Here is an 18,022-nt window from a genome sequence, read left to right as displayed (position 1 = left end):
GTGGCCTGAGCCCCAAAGACAAATTTAGAAATTTGAGAAAGTGGTCTGATTTTAGAACCCAGGGTCCCAACCTTCTGGACTCCAAACATATATAGGTCCTAAAGTATACAGGCCTTGAAGTGTAGGTGGAAAACCTGTATGGAAAGCCACATGCCCAATTTTCCACAAACTGTAATAGGGCGAGGGTTCCCTACTCTGAAAATATTTGTGGGAATGATCCAGAAGTTTCTGTTTTTAAGCTTTATAAACATTCTGTAACCTCACCTGACAAAATTGCCGATGAGATCACAGGCCTGAAATGTATCTCATGCATCTTATGAAGTCGGTGACTCTACATTAGAGTTTTAACAGAGCCAGAAGGAAACCAGATCCAAATATCCAGTCCCTTACTCTGCTCCCTTGCAATGTTGGTACTCAGAAGCCATCCTAAAGTTTGCTTTGGTTTCCTGAATTTGCTATATACATATTTTTTTCTTTGTCAGACACTTCTGGCACAGCTGAAGAGCAACACTGGTAAGACTCCTTGTAAACACTTTTTTTAAAAATGCCTAAATTATATATTTCTCATCAAAAGTCTTAAAAACAAAATATCTAGCCATTAGACCAGCTCTGAGCAGGGACCCGGGCTGGACCACTAACACTAAACTGCTCTTACAAGGAAGATTATGGTGAGACTAATGTATGATGACATTTATGTGAGTATATATGTAGGCATGGTGAATTCTTTTATCACTTGCCTAGTCCTGACTTCATGCTCTAATGTGGACACAGATTGAGTTTTTGTTTGTTAATTTGCAGAAAGAGTAGCATAAATTTATTTTAAAAATAAAGTGCTTTGCGTGAAGGTATTTTCATGCACATGTTAGTAAATGTAGTATGAGATAAAAGATGCACAAAAGTAGCATAAAGTCACCTTGCTTATATGGCAATTATTGGTTACATGTTGAGAGTTCAAGGCCAGCTTAGTCTACAGAGCTAGTTCTGGGATACCCGAAGCTACACAATGAGACCCTATCTCAAAAAACAAAACAAACAAACTACATAAGTTGTATGTATTCAGGCAAGCAAAATGCATGTGTTGTGTCTTGTCTTGTTCTTGGAATTGTTGAGAAATGATGCAGTGAATCATGAGACGAGGAAAAACTATGTTTTAGGAAAGTTGTCATTTTTCAGCCAATATTTCTTGAAATTGAAGGCTCGTGCCACCATCATTGGTAGCCTTTTATTTTGTATAATGTTAGAGAAATGTCCATTTATATCCTTCCTTTCCTGCTTAGTCTGTTTTCTTCCCTCCCATTCTACTTTCCTGGTTTACTGCAAGACCAGCTTTGATATGATTAGCCAGGGCTTTTTTTTTTTTTTTTTTTTTTTTTTATGGGCTGATGGTGGCAGCAGCAGTATTGATTCCCATACTCTTCCTCTTTCTCCTTCTCTTCCTCCTTCCTCCTCTTCCTCCTCAAAACATGGTTTTACTATGTAGATCATGATGGCTAAGAACTCACTATGTAGCCTAAGCTGGCCTTGAACTCAGTGACTCTCCTGCCTCAGCCTTCCAAATGCTACAATTAGAAGTGTGTGTTCCTAGCCCAGCTTACCTGTTGGCTTTTAATTAAGTGGAATGTTTTCTAGTTGGGCATACTTAAAGCTGGAGATCTCCATCCCATAATTCTAGTCTGGTTTTATTTTCAAAAAATGTTTCATGGAAGGACCATCTACTAAAACACATTTTGCAGTTTTAGTTTCTGAGATAAAGATAAAATACAACTTGTATGTGTAACTGTGGTAATGATAATCTGGACACAATACCAGTAGTATCACTACTTCTTAGCTGTGGTTAAGCTACACTTGAGGATCTAAGATCACCTCAATATAAAGAATAAAGAAAACCATGAAGCCATTCTTTTTTATCAGAGCTAATAGCAAAATGACCTGGAATTGATCTTCTGTGGGCTTTGGTCTTTCTCTGATGTCCACACAGAAACCAGTGGTCACCAAGAATTAGCCTGGATAATCCCAAAACATAATGAACGAGCCTCAGAATGCACAATATATAGACCCAAGAGGAACCATTTACTGATGCTTTATCCTATCTAGGAATGTATTCTCATTTTGAAAGTCTTTAACACCTGCCGTAATTGTTAATCATTCATTCACCAAAGTCTAAGCCTCATATGCCAAGCCCCCTCTGGTGTGAAATTAATAGTACTTACATTTTAATTATATTTACTGTATTGCCTTCTACTTAACGAAAGCAAAGCTGTGCATCTATTTATGTATTTGCGTGTATTCTGTCTTTTGTTAACTTATTTAAGTAAAGTGCACAGTTATTTAAAGGGAAAGACTAGGAAAATAATTCAGGAAACTCTACAAAAGTATTAGCAAGGATCATTAGAAAGGAAAGCCTCGATTAATTCCCATGCCAAATAAAATGTGACATTTGACATTTCAGCAAGAGAATTTGCAGTAGAAAGAACGGAGGCTCAAAGTTCACCACATAAGTTGTGGATTTTCCAATTATTAAATGTAACTTTGGCAATGCATCTCTTTCTGTGCCTCAGTTTTCTTTTTCTTTTTTTTTTCTTTTTCTTTTTTTTTTTTTTTTCGGAGCTGGTGACCGAACCCAGGGCCTTGCGCTTGCTAGGCAAGCGCTTTACCACTGAGCTAAATCCCCAACCCCGTGCCTCAGTTTTCTTAACCATGAAATAATTTCTTCCTCAGTCACAGAAAAATCAAACTCTACCAGAGCGATGTCTAACATTACATACTGTTTTTAAAAGTGTGTGGGAGCCCTTTTCATAAAGCGTAGGTTGTAGCTTAGATTCATGTCAACATGCATCCACATCACATATATTTAGGGACTCGGCATGTGTAAACTGTCTGATTTGGTTCTTCACAAACATGTCAGAGAAGCAAACATTGAATATTGAATCCAGACTTAAAAAAATCTTTTTTTTAACACAAACATCCTTCAATGTGTAAATGTGCTGAGAGAAACCTACTTGGATAAAGTAACCACAGGTAAGTCTTTCTGTACAGTCCCAAATATGGACAGTGAGCAAGAGACAACCCTGAGGAAACAAAGGAAATGATATTTCTACCAAGGGGACCTCATTTACAGGAGGTCTGGAGGACAGACATTGCCAGAAGCAAATGACAGCCAAAGCTTAGTGGACAGAAAGGAAAGTGAAATATTATGTCCTTAGCACCCAAGTGCTGTGCCCAAGGTCATCTAAGGCTTTATAGGTCATGGTACAGGGCTTGCATTGTATTTTAGATGCTTTTCAATACCACTTCATTTTAAAATATAATTCAGCCCTCTATACTAATAGGCCAACTGGGGAAGTCATGAGAATCCACACTAGGGATGATAGCATACTGCCGAGATGCTGTAGTAACAGATCTTTGACTTTCTCCCCAGCATGCCTTAGTTCTTAAAGCCTCTCACGTACCTCAGACAGTTCGCACATCACATATCATCCTGCTCCCCTGTGTACTTAGTGCTCTACTGCAGAATTTTTATCCCCCCTGCTGCTACCTTGATTCTTGAGAGGTTCTTGAGTAGAATCCCATCTTATTTTTTCTTTCACTAAAATATTTTAATAGTATGTAACAATCAGAAGAGCAGCTCGTGGCACATGTTTTCAAGCAAGTGACAAAAATGGTAAAGATTGAGTAATCTGAGTTCATATTCTAGTTCCCAAAAGGTTAATTAAAATTATCACATGAGAATTAAGTAAATAGGACTTTATACAAAAGGTTGTAAATGTGTTTTTTAGTAGTATTATTAGCAAATATATCATGTATCCATTTAAAGGCCATTTAATTCTTGAAATGCATTCACTATCCATTATTTTTGAATGCATGATTTTTGCAGCTCTTTATGTTAAAATATGGCTCATTTTACAGAGTATAGCAAACATATACCAAATACTTGATTTACTGCAAAATGTGTAGCTTTCCAATGTCCCAACCATGTCTGTGTGTCACTAGGGGGAGTTGAGGAATCTTATTAAGTCCTTGAGTTGCCCACAAAATATAAGTGCTTCTTAAATATTTGTTAAATGGATAGATATATGTCTAGTGGTTTTGGCAGCCCATCAGCTTCGGAATTAGGTAGGTTTAAAATGTGTGTGCCAGGAACATGTCCCTAAGGGCTCCCATTCACACAGTTAATTTTATTGGCTGTACGAGCGACCAGGTATTCCTGATTCTCAGTTAGTGCTGAGAACCAAGGAAGAGGACCAATACTTCAGTATCTCCTGGGACTGTCATACCCACCTGCTACTATAAATGCCTGTATCTCTCTGTCTTTCATGGTTATTGAATGCACAATGTAAATTACAGTAGTTACTTGGTCTTTAGAGTTATTAAAAGTAATTGAGGAATATACTTTATGTTGGTAGTAAGGAAAATAGCACTGTGACATTTATTTTTAATATATTATTATTCTTTGAGACTATCATGCATATATACAATGAATTTTGATCTCTCTCTCTCTCTCTCTCTCTCTCTCTCTCTCTCTCTCTCTCTCTCTCACACACACACACACACCTCCATTCCATCTCCACCTCGCCTTTATCACTGACTACAATTAGTACTTCCAATATGAACATGAGTTTAAGGTCAGCTGCTGATACATGACAGGGGCCACATCTTTGATGAACACTGACTCTTCCCCTCTACCTGCAGTAATCAAATACTTCTGTTAGGGGTGGAGCTCAGACCCATCATCTGTGCTGAAAATTTGATTGGCTTGATCTGAGTGCTGTGATATTCCTTATCCAGGTAATTAGTTTGCATTTGAAGAGTTGCTTTTAACTAACTTCCTGGTAGACTACTGTCTTCACTGAATAGATGAAATTTGAGGGCTTTAATTTTTAAAATCAGCCTGGTACTTCCCCAAAACAAGGAAGGAATTAGGTTATGCTTCCTTCAAGCTTTGTATTTGGAAAGTCTAGAATAGTACAGTGTTTCAGTATTTTGATTTTGTAAAAGGAAAATCTCATTTAATTCTATAATAATGTGTATATAATAACATGATTTTAAGGCACCTGCTTCAGACTCAAAACTAGGATGTTGGAGATAATAACAATAAACAAAAATCAAAGCAAACTGGGCACAGTGCCCAGGAAAACTAGCCAGATGCCAAGAACCGGGCAAGCAATAAACTAATAGTGGAAATGAGGTAAGAGAGGATAGGACTGTAACTATATACTTTATAGCATGGTGTCTGCTGAGGGGCACCGCGGGTGGAGTTCCTGGCCAGTTCATTTCAATGACAAACATTCCATGGAACTTACCTTCCTGACATGTAAATCTTAAACATGCAGGAATATACAGAGCTCCTCCATTGTGTGAGAACTTTTATAATCCTATAAACTGCTTGGAAACAAACAGACCAGGAGTAAAAATAGATGTTCGTAACAACTGTAACTGAAGTGAGAAGGAAAATGTGCAGTTTCCCAGGATGCTGAAATGCCATACGATGTTCATAAACAAGGGAGGAAATCCTCTGAGTGTTCAGGGGTGTGTATCTAATACACATGTCTAGCACACATATTGCCTGTTATTGAAGAGCAGTCTTTAATATTTTAATGACATTTTAGGGCCAGGTGTGTTTTTTCTTTAACAAGAAAGTGTAAGTGCAGAGTCCAGCTATCAGAGAAGCCTATTCAAGTCTTTTTTTCATTACTGGAGGTGTGTGTGCATGTGTGTGTGCATGTGCATGCGTGTACAGAAAATGTCATTCCCAATGGTTACAATAGTCTGGTTCTCAAATTTCCTTGTGCTGCAACCCTTTAGCAATTCCTCTTGTTGTGATAACCTACAACCTTGAAACTATTTTCGTTGTTACCTCATAACTCTAACTTTGCTACTTTATGAATCAAAATAGAACATTTGTGTTTTATGGGTGTCTTAGGAAACCCCTGTGAAAGGGTCCTTCAACTCCCAAAGGGGTCATGACTCACAGGTTGAGAACCATGGAGCTAGCAAATGTTATGAGAAGCTGTTTGTGATCAGAGACTATAGCGCTTTTTCTAATTGGGATACTGAGAGAATGATGACTTTCTAAGCACAAAAGTAAATGGAATTGAGATGAAGTGCTCAGAATCTTTTATCCAAAAAATATCTGAAATAATAGATAACAAGCTAAAGCATTGGCTAAATTTGTGTTCGGAGCAAAGGAAGATTGTTCTATGGCCATAAAGTCATGCTGCGACTTGGAGACTCACCACAGCAGAGTGACCCCTTTAACGTTATTAAAAATAGTTGATTGAGGAATATCCTTTCTTTCTTAAGCTTTTCTACTTCAATAATAAGCCTTAGGATTCTTGAATTATAGAGACTTTTTAAAAATGTGTCTGTCTGTCTGTCTATTACTAGAACTAAAGTTACAGGTAATTGTGAACCTCCCAACATGGGTACTAGGAACCAAACTCATGACCAGTGCTAGAGAAACAAGTGCTCTTAACTTTCGAGCCATCTCTGCATCCAATATGCAAGAAGCAAGGAACACACTTTCCCTAAAGGCAGTGACTGGGATCAAATGCATTGCAGCCAGTGGTGTTTGGTGTTTTTTCCTAGGTATTCACTGTTTGGGTATTTATTCTCAATGACTTCTACACATATGGCTCAGTAGCTCACTGGAAAGATTTGTCAAGATAATGTAGTTACCTCCTCCACCATCCTTGAACCTTAAAAATCCCAAAGTAAGCAAATGTCGAGATGTCTGAGATACCTGTTTACCAGTACCTGTGCTTGGCATCTCCTGAGAGATGATGCTGTCCACCTACATGCAGCATAGGCGATTAAGAATTGCTCAAGGTGGAATGATTGTCCTGGTTCCCAGGTTTAGTTAATAAAAGAATTCATATTGGAACTGTGCCCACGGTGCCAGGCAGATAGTGTTAATCAGATGCAAACTAGATACAAACTGGGTCATGCTATAAAGTCAAGTCTATTACTGAAGCTTCAGTATTTTCAATGAACTATAAAACTGGAAATAAGACTTGTGGGTCCCCCAAGGAATCAGTATCCTTCCCCTTACTTAGAATTCAGCCTTCCTAAGGAGTCCTACCTGGTGTCTGATTGCCCTGGACACTTTTGTCCTGAGAGCTGTAATTGTGCACTTGTAGCCCCCATTAAATTACTTGGTGTTATTCAGTTCGGATATCCTCAGTTCGATTGTGTGAAGACAAATGAAGCAACAATTGTATTAGACGCTTCAGAGGGGAGGTGATGGCTCCTTTTTCTCTTGCATTCACCTCTCCTTGCACATGCATACTTGGTGTCCTGTAAAAATAACAACACCGAAGGAGAAAATCAGCCAATTTATCTGCTCATTAATCTGACTGTATTTTTTTTCTTTCTTTTTGGCAGTGACAAACAAGAAACCCACACAGGCATCTATCACGAAGGTCAAACAGTTTGAGGGCTCCACATCATTCGTCCGAAGATCCCAGTGGATGCTTGAGCAGCTCCGCCAAGTTAATGGTATTGATCCTAATCGGGTGAGTGGCTTTTTCCAATGCTGAGCAAAGGAGTTCTCGTCACATGATGACTCTGCTTTAGCCCAGTGGTGGTGACTGTAGTTAGAGTCATTCTTGCAAGGCTATTTCAGTGGTGTGACCAAAACTCTTCCATCTCTGTTACTGTCCTATGGGAAATTATAAATCTTTCATGTTTGAGGGAGAAATCCAAGAGAATGCATTTGGAAGGACGCTGTCTCCAGCAATCTTTATCAGTACAGGGCAGAGTTCAAAGTGTCATGCCCCTGAGTGTCTATACAAAAACCCTGGGTTTGTCAAAATTTTATTTCCCTCCTAATGCTAATAAATTAACAGCACTTTAAAATAATGAATTAGGATTCCTACCAAAATATGTTATAAGCATCTACTCAAAAGACCCATTTCTTTTTGTGCATACATGTCACGATATCCCCACACATCAATGACGTGCTGAAGTACGAAGAGGAAGTCCTTTCCGACCCATGTATAAAAAATATCAACAAGTCACAATGCTGAGGACTTAGAGGAATCTTGTTTTTTCTAATGATTGGGTAGATGCTCAGAATTCTGACACGTCTTAACTCTTGCACTGCTAGCTTCCAAGGGACATTTCTAAATACAGTACAGTTTGGATTTATTTGCTTGTCAGAAACATGCAAACTCTATGAATTTAGGTGCTGGTAGAGAAGAAATGTATGGTTCCTATCTTGGGGTCTTTGTTTTAGTCTCTGTGCATCTTTTGACAAGACAGCGCTTACAGGAGACGTTTGTATAGGTTGAGATCAGTAGTTATTCCACTGTCTTTTCCAGGATTCTGCAGAGTTTGATTTGTTGTTTGAAAATGCCTTTGACCAGTGGGTTGCTAGCACGGCCTCAGAAAAGTGCACCTTCTTCCAGATCCTCCACCACACCTGCCAGAGGTACCTCACAGACAGGAAGCCAGAGTTTATTAACTGCCAATCCAAAATTATGGGAGGTAAGTGGGCGCTTCCACTGTCTTAGCTATCCTGTTTCCCTACACTTATTTTCACATAAAAGCTGGGTGTTGAGCAATATAATTAAAAACAAACAATAGCATCAAAAGGCTGGGAAGTAGTTGACATTGCAGAGTCTGTGATACACCAGCCACATCTCAAGGCAAAGGCATGCTTTCAATCTTCCACTAAACCTGGTCTTTCTTAGAAAACATTTCTACTTAACGAAAATGGTTTGTAATAGGAGAACAAGCCTATCTCTTTTATTTATTTGAAAGGCTTTTCAGTTTGATCTCTTTGTTACCTTTGCTATAATTCTATTGCAGAACTCTCTCCTGCCTTCCTATTTTTCTTCTCAAGCTATTTTTCAAATTCCTCCTGGTACTGTCCTCACTGTCTGTTCTTGTATTATGTTTTTTATTACTGTCATAGAACACTTGACCGAAACAGCCTAAAGAAGAAAGGATTCATTGTGGCTGACAGTTCAGAGGAATGTAGTCCATTCTTGGTGGGAAGTGCATTCACAGTTAGCGTGGCTAGAATAGCTGCGTCTGTGAAGCAGAGATAGCCTGTGGCTTTCAAACCTGTCTATCCGCCTAAATGTAAGACCCGTGTCCAAAACATTCTGCGACCTCCAAAAGAAATGCCACCAACTGGAGGCCAGGTGTTCCATCGCATGACCCCGTGGAGGGCATTTTACATTTAGACCATAGCACTGTCCATCGAAAAGACATTCTTGTTTATTCAGGAGCAGCACACAGAGGTGAATTGGTATTCCAAGCCAGGCTTAAGGGGCAATCATTGGCACTGGAAACAAAGAGAACCATTTAAGGGCACCCACATCGGTCTTTCCAGTGTCCAGGATTTTAGGAAACCCAAGCAGCCAAAACTGCAAGCCTTGCAGTCACTCCAAATTGGGGAAGACATTTTATAACCTTGGTCTTTGCACTGACCTATTTTTTCATTTAGAAAAATATTTTTTAAATATGCCAACTATGCTATCATCAAATACTAAGAGGCAGTCTCTTTAGAGATGTTGCATCGTCTCCTTGGCCTTTACTTGTCTTTCATATGGCTGTAAGGTACAGGGCATTGCTCTGTGCAAACCGTCCACATGTTCAGGTGTGCTTTGCTGTTTGTCTATGAGATGTTGCACTGAGCATACCCTGCCAACTTCATTATCACCCCTACGGTTATTTGCATCGTAGGTCCCTGGAACATCTTTCTTCTTCATGGCAGTCCTATATGGTAGCTCCTTTGTTTAGTTCTAAACATGTGGGATGCTGGATGATGTGTATTTTCTTTAAGGCTACCATTTCATACTGCACGAAACTGAAAGGCGAGTGTAAAAAGGAAGCTTCGAACACTGACCCATTTGGAGAATAGAATGGGATATATAGTCCCCTGCTATGCCTTTGCCTCTGGCAAATCATAAATTCTTCCTGATTTAAAGCCCATCCTTAACCAAGTTGGTAAATAAGCAAAGTAAATTGTATTAGGACCACTTGTGGCTGTTTTTAGTGAGTAGAAAGCTATCTAGGAAAGGAAGCTTCCACTTGTCCTTCATTTCTTTTGGCCTAATGTCAGATGCATTTCTGATGTGAAACATTCACTGAGGTTGGTATTTCTAGTGGATTTCATGCTGGATTCTGCATGACTCTTGCAGACGACTCTAGATAAGCAATGCACTTCTCTGTATTTTACACTGTGAGCGGGGAAGCCAGAAGATCACCCAGTGTCGTGGGAGCCACTCCATCTCACACATGGTCTTCATTCACCCTGAATATATTCCTATTTCTCAGAAGTCATACGCAGCTGTGTCTACTGGCCATTGGTCTTCTGTTACCCTCTATTACCATGTGAGTCCTAAAGTTGCAGTGCTGAGCTGGAAACCCATATTTCAAATGCTAACTAGGTACTATGGATAATTGATAAAACCAGATTGCTTTTCTATCATCAGAGAAAGAATAAGATAATGAGATCAGACACCAGAACTAATTGTGCCTCCTGTGACTTGTGGTATTTGTTTTATTTCTCTAGCTCTTCGTTTTTCCAGGTACAGAACCTGATAATAGAATAGAAGATTTTCCAGTTCTATTGCTCTGAGAATCTATAATTCCTAGGGCATAGTTTATTGTCTAATTATTTCTCGACTAAGGAACTAAATAATTTATTGGGTTAAATATCAGCTGTTCCTACATTCCTTAGAAGAACAAAAAAGTTCATATTGAGCATGTTGTAATTTGCTGGCAGCATGTGTGTCCCTAATGAATGCAGTCTGTCTTATTCAAACAGTTGTGAATCTTGGATAACAGTTGTGCCAACACAATTTAATGAATTAGTATTCTTATTACTCTTCCTTCCTTCGCATTACATAATTCGGAAACTTAAAAATGGTGTTTCTTGGATCACTCTAGACCGATCCCTTTATTTCGTGAACCCCTTTCATCTTCAATAGATTACATTCTCCCTAATTTAAAAAAAATTTTTTTCTTATCACCTTATATTCAGGTCACAAGTTGTAGATGCCAATGTTTACTTTACTTTGAAATATGACAGCTTGTGATGTTTTAGAAAATGGATTGCTGTTGGGATTCTGCCCTTCATAAACCTCTCCACATATGTTATCTTACTTGGCATGAATGCATTCTTTGGAAATCCAATTTATTATCTCTACAGAGTAGGAAACAGAATCAGAGTTGATAACGAGCCAGCCAAGGGTCATGTCACTAGGCAGGGGTGGGAATAAGAGTCCAGCAACTGCTTTCACAGTGCTAAAGGCACCTTCCTTAGAGAGAGCTACATGGCTTTGGGATAACTGGTGCTCGCTAATGTTGTGCAAGCCTTGTTGAAAAATTTTAGTCAGAAACTCCTGGGTTATAAAGGGGGCCTGCATAGGATGGGTGCATGGAGATTGTGGAGAGTTTTAAATACCTTTCTTGCTACTTCATCCTTTACTTCATGGATATGTAAGATAATTATCTACTTTTTGTCATCAGGGACCTTTAAAGTCAACTTGCTTTGGGTTGTGTGTATTTGGGCGGGGTCAGAATTCCTGTATTTTAGACAGATGAAAGCACGGGAAAGACGCTGAAGTTGTGGTCATGCACACCCAGAGATGCTGCATCAGCTCCAGGGCATTCTTGGGAAGACTGAGGTTCAGTGGATTTCAGTGCCTTTATCAAGGTCACAAAGAGTATGTCTGTCCCCTGAACAACATTTTTAAACACCAGTTCAACATAAAGCCATTACTTAAATATCAACAACCCTATGACTGCCATTGTACCCCTATATTTATCAACTGGGCAGGGCATGTGTGACTATATTTTTCTTTTTCTGGTATGGAAGGTCAGTTACATAGAAATGAAATTGTTTGTTTGACATTCAAAATTCTCTCTTCCAAAATGATATTTGCTTAACTGAGACATTTAGGCCTTGTCATGCTAGTTCACAGTGTGCTAAAGATGTGATTAAAGTCTAGACTGGTTGAAGGCCCTCAAACAATGGAACGGAGAGCATCATCTCTGAGAGAGGCAACGGGAAACATTCTGGCATCTGCTCATGTATTTTGCGACTGGTGCTTTTGTGCCTGTCTTCTTATCTCCAGACAGTTGAAGAATCAGGGAACTAAGACAGCAGTTACAATCTCGTTCCTAGTCTTTCTACAGGATCCTCCCATACATTGTAAGGATCGGCCTCCTTTCAAAATTAAATCCATTCGTTTAACTTTCTGGTTCTTAAAAGTATCTAGCAACCCACACAGAGTGATGACAGCAGTAGAAACAAGTTACAGTTGCTGAAATGTGTCATGGTGTCATAGGGGTCCCTGAGGTAAAGTAACAAGTTCACATGAGTTGGACATACTTTGACATCCTAGATTTTGTATTTCTCTATATTTATTTTAAACATAAATGATGGTATGACATTATACCCATGATAGCATATGTATGCTTGAATCTTAGGCTCCTGAGGTAAAACTTTCCACTATATCATTATAAAGAAACAGTTCCAAAGACAGCATTCACTTAGATGATGAATATTTCATTTCATATTTATTCAGGGTCCCAAGTCTGGCTTTGCTGTTTTCCTCACTTCATTACTCTTAGCTAAATGGGAACGGGTTCCATTGGCTCCTACCTTGTGTTTATAACTTCACCTTTTATACTGACTGCTGCTGACCTATTTGGACACCTGGAGTTTTAAGCTTCAGTTCTGGATTTCCAAGTATTTGCATAACAGTGATATATCCTTTGAGAGGGGACTCACGTCTAAACACAAAATTCACATATGATTCATATATACCTCATACACAGTCTGAAGGTAAATCTCTGTTATAGTCTTAATAACTTTGTATGTAAAACAGAGTTTATCACAGTTAAAGAGTCTGGGAGAATCTGTTCCCCTAAAGACTCTGAGCAAGTGTAAGCTTGCACTATATTACATCACAAAATAATACTGGAATATTTTACATGTAATATATTGTTTGTGCTCAGAAAGTTTTAGATTTGGAGGTCATTTTGGATGGCAGATATTCAGATAAAGGATGAAGTATGAACTATGGACAATGCTCTCGCGTATTGACAGCTTCAGTGTTGGAACCACAGAGTCAGTGCACCATAATACTAGTTTATTTCTCACTAAGTGATACAAATTATTTATGGAATAAAATGATTTATTCTCAAGGTGAACACACACTGACGTATATCTTAGATTTTTTTTTAATGCCAAATCCAAAAGCCATAACTCACTCAATTACTCCCTAATCTTGTGATTCTTGGTGTGTCATCCTCCAGTGCCTCTTCCTGCTATTGTATGAGGTCCAGGCACACTCTTCTCACTGATTCCTTAGGGATTGCTCCACAATGGCCATGTGTCAAGCGCTGAGCTGTCTATGGAGGTACACACACAAAATGGGCACTGTGACCATTTTGATTAACCTTTCTGGTAGGCAGCACATGTAAGAAGCGCATACCAGCACGGTGATGGCCAGCCTGCATTTTAAAGGATGGCTAGTAGTTGACAAAACGGTGGCAGGGTGAGAGAAGTTTTCCCTTATTCTAACCACTAATCCAGACAGTTTGATTTCCATGTTAATTATATTCAGAATTTAGAACCTGGCAGATTTTTTTCCCCTCCATTAAATGGCCTGTTTTGAAGGGCTATATATTTGATCAGCAGCAAAAGTTTTTCAGACACATTGCCCTTCTGCACTCTCCTCCTCAGATGGTGATATAAAGCCCAGGCTTCTGAGCACTATTAGGATTCCAGGAACACAGATGCCTCTGATGTCTCCTTCATCCCAGGCTGGCCTTTGTCTGTCCCTACTGATTGGTATGCTAGAAAGGATGGCCAAATGACTCTACTCTGTTCCCCTGGGGTGGACAGAATAAAAAGATGGAATCACAATGTGATTTTGTATTATACTTTCTTTCTCAAACAAAACAAGGTCATCCTTTAGGGAAGTGCGGAAGTGGAATATGTCACCTTGTAATGCCACAGGCATAGATAGCATAAAGTAAGACTACAAATTATCTTCAGGGGGTGGGAGAGTTAGAGGTGGCTCATTGGTACAAATGTTTGCGCGAGCAGAAGATTCAAATATCCAGCACCCAAATAAAAGGTCAAGTGCAGCTCCACAGTTCTACCTCCTCCACTGATAGAAAGAGTAGCAATGAAGGATCACTGGGGCGTACTGGTTACCAGCCCAGACCTCAAAGGATTATGGCAAAGAATAATAGAAAAAATATGAAAATTATACACACACCCTCCCATATTCCATACCTACATGTGTGTGCATTCATTCTCTTTAAAATTTCTTTCAATTAAGATATAATTACATCTTTTGCCCTTTCCCCATCCTCCCTCCACCTCTAACCCTTCCTATGCATCCCCCCTTTCTGTCTCTCAAATTCATTACCTCTATTTCTTTAATTATCATTACAGTTTACAACTTATATGTGTTATAGAGATTTTAGGTAGATATATAGATGATATAATTCCTAATGACATTTTCAGACAACCATACTGTTATTTTGCCCCTCCCTCTTTCTAATATATCAATCCTCTTGGTTCACTGTAATTAATCCCCTCAGTTTTCCCATTCTCCCCTCCTAATCACCTCTACCCTGTAATCCCTCCCTAATCCTCCTCCCTCCCACTCCCATGGTCCCTTGTTACTTCCCTGATTTCTACAGTTATTCCAGAGCACACACATGTTCATACAGGGGGAAATATATGATTGGTATGATCCCAAATCCCAGCAAATTAATTTATTAATCAGGTTCTTCAAATGAACTTGTTAACATTTACTATAATTATTTTATTTCTTCCTTTACTAAATGCTTTCTTTTAATATTTAAAGGCTTTATGGGGCAGGATAGTCAAAATCCTACACATGCTCTGACCAAACCCATTTACATGAATTATTTAGTTCTCAAGAAAAAAGTCATGTAGAGTATTGTCCCTAATTAAAATCAATACCCTTGGACATGTACATTCCCTACTCTCTCTCCATCCCTCCCTCTGCCCACCTTACCCTATCTGCCACCCTACCCCATCTTCACAGATAGAACTTGTTGCAAAGCTACCATTTTTGTTAGAGAAATAGATGCCGGATAAGAGAGGACAAACATCACAAGTGATTCACTGTTATTGTAGAGCCACAAATGTCCCTTCCAGTCCTGTAAATCAAGAAGACTCTATGTCAGAGCTCCTCTGGTAACTAATTTTGTTGTCCTTGCAAAAATAGCAAGCTTTAGTTTATCTTTCCACTTGGTACAAATGAAGAACCTGACTTGTGAGAAGCTTACTGCAAATCCCACCACTGTTAAGGAACAGAGCCAGTGTTTGCGTTGAGGCTTCCAAGGCCCCTTCATGAATACAGGTCTTCTTTTCTTTATATTGATTTGGCTCAGCAAAGGAAGGGAGATGAATTTAGCAAGTTCTTTGTGAGGGTTAAATTTAAAATGATATTTGTACATTTACAAATGGCATTTAATTCTGTTAATCTCTACACAGAGAGACTTATCTCTCCCAGAACTCCATTTGTGTCACAGTAGCCAACACATCTTTTCCCAGACACCATGCTTGATTTCAGACCTGCCTCATAGAGCTTGGGGATACAAGATGTGCAATGCTCTGTGTTCGATCCCTAATCCAGAAGAAGAATGCCATAGAGAACTTTCTGGAAAGACAGATGTGAAGAAGAATTTTAGAGTATTACTAAAATTAATGATAATGAAGTATACTAGCAGAAAAATCTTATTTGAAGGGGAGATGTTATTGTTGTTGTTGATGATGATGTTGTTGTTGTTGTTGTTGTTGTTATTGGTATTCTTCCATTGTAACCACTGCAAAAAATGTAAGTGTGTAGCTGGAGACAAGAGTCGGTGGTTAAGAGCACTGAGCTGCTCCTCCAAAGGACCTGAGTTAACTCTAGCACCCACATAGAGGCTCACAACTATCTGTAACTCTGGTGTCAGGGGAGCCAACACTTTTTGGTTTCCTGAACTCCAGGCACATAAGTGGTACACATACATACATGAAGACAAAATACCCATACACATAAAATTTAAAATAGATCTTTATAAATGAACAAAAGTGTGTGTTTCCATTACAATGTGCTATCACACATAACATAACTATCTGATGTGGGCAGAGCACGGCATATAACTCTTCTGTATATTTATTTTTAAAGTGCAGGATAACAGAACTGATCATTATAGTTAGTACGGATTTCTGATTTAGCCATAGAGCCTCATCTTCTTCCCACAATGTGAATAGTAGTCGTTATTTTCGTTTTAAGTGATAAAACCGAAGTACCCAACAATTACTTCCTTAGATTTTATCCATTTCTGTGTAAAATAGAAAATTGGGTCACAGATGTAAAGTTTTTTTTCCCTTTTTTGCTTGTTGTCTATAAGCCACACTAAAATGCTTGCTATGAAATAGTGGTAGGCATGACTACTCTGTTCCAGGATGTCATGATTTAAATGCTTTTGAATCAATATCTGGATCTAGATCCAGGCTACATAAGGCTTTCCTGACGTATCGTTTATTAGCTTGACAAGGATTATAAGCACTTTTTAAAATTCCATTTAAATTATCTGCAATAGATGAGAGCCATTCCTTACTTTAAGAAATAATTGGAGGTCTTGATATAATGGAGATGGAATTCAGCTAGAACCTGATTCAATTGTCCCTGCTTTTGATAGAGAAAGTCACAGTGCTAACAAATGATACTAAGTGGTTTACATTATATTCATCCTCTGTGTTTTACTGTAATATGGGACAGCAATGTATATCCTGAATGGATGACATAGACGCTAACTTTAAATATTCAGTCAAATGGGTCTCACATTTTATATTATTTATATTATCTATATGTATATTTATGTATATAATACGACTATATACTATAGATACTCAAAATATGTTTTCTACATGTCTAGAATGTCTAAATGAGATCTCTTATTTATATGACTGATATACACTACTAAAAGCCTAGAAATTCAAACATTCATATTAGTGCATGTTTTTCATAATAACTATCAGAAAATATTTTCCCCATACAATTAGCTATGCAGTAATTTCTTTGTTTCAGGTAGGAATGAGCTGAGCTGCACCGTAGGCATTTCAGATGGCTGGGATGCTGAATTACTTTCCATGGCATTAGAGAATGCTGAAAGTATAGCATTTTAGGCTTGGCATTTATGGAGTGCATAGGTTACTGCTGATTTACCAAAACAATGATGTCCAAAATATATTGAATACCACTATCCCCCAGAGTTCAGGGCACATAATTTAAATCTTCTACTAAGAAAAAAAAAGTCCCAAAGCATGTTTTCTCAACTTTACAAGAGAATGAATATATTACTTACTACGAAAACAAACAAGCAGGCAAACAAATATTTTCATCAGGTGAGGCCGCTGAATGAGAAGTTAATTAGCATTTCATCAACAGACACAGACATCCTGCATTATGCACATGCTGTCATACTTAAAAACAAAGTTCATTTTTAAAGAATTTTGAAAGCTTGCCAGCCTTCTCAGTACCAACTTGAGTTTTCTATGTCCTGTGAATGAAGTGTGTCCTCTTTTCATCCATAGGAGCTTACCTTCAAATTTTGGTGAGCAAGTGAAATAGCCTGTATTCTTTGGGGATCTTTGAGATATTCTTCTCCCACGACTCTAGGGCAGGTGTCCCACACCTGGCACTGGGCTTATTGGCAAGGTCTGGCTTTTAGGAAGAACATTATTCCATGTCTGGGGTGATTCTCTCTGAACTCTTTTACAGATAGAGAAGCAGGGGAGGAAGAAGAAGAGGAGGAGGAAGAGGATGAGAAGGAGGATGAGGAGGAGGAGGAAGAAGAGGAGGAGCAAGAGGAGGAGAGAAGCACACATCACTCCTCATTCATCCCTCTGCCTTTCTCTTCTGTCCCTTTCTCCACCTCATCCTCCCTCCCCCCTTTTCCTTTGTATTGCCTATTTCCCTACTCCATTGACACCTCATCACAAATATGCACATGCAAGGACACACAC

General features: G+C 38.8%; 1 protein-coding gene across 11 annotated transcripts in view; it reads left to right on the top strand.

The window, feature by feature from the left end:
• The window catches only part of Stxbp6 (syntaxin binding protein 6), a 226,996-nt gene that overhangs the window by 175,609 nt on the left and 33,365 nt on the right, over nucleotides 1-18,022 (top strand). For 6 of the 11 annotated variants that reach the window (XM_087553801.1, XM_087553793.1, XM_087553795.1 and 3 more), the window contains 2 exon segments: nucleotides 7,381-7,511; nucleotides 8,319-8,484. In XM_087553801.1, the coding sequence (XP_087409927.1) occupies nucleotides 7,467-7,511; nucleotides 8,319-8,484 (211 nt within the window). In that variant the 5' untranslated portion in view covers nucleotides 7,381-7,466. 11 annotated transcript variants of the gene reach the window in all.

This window comes from Rattus norvegicus, chromosome 6 (assembly GCF_021556685.1).
Source record: "Rattus norvegicus strain SHRSP/BbbUtx chromosome 6, alternate assembly SHRSP_T2T, whole genome shotgun sequence".
Lineage (NCBI taxonomy): Eukaryota > Metazoa > Chordata > Mammalia > Rodentia > Muridae > Rattus > Rattus norvegicus.
The sequence above is the reverse complement of the archived record's forward strand: the minus strand, read 5'-3'. Positions and strand labels throughout refer to the sequence as shown.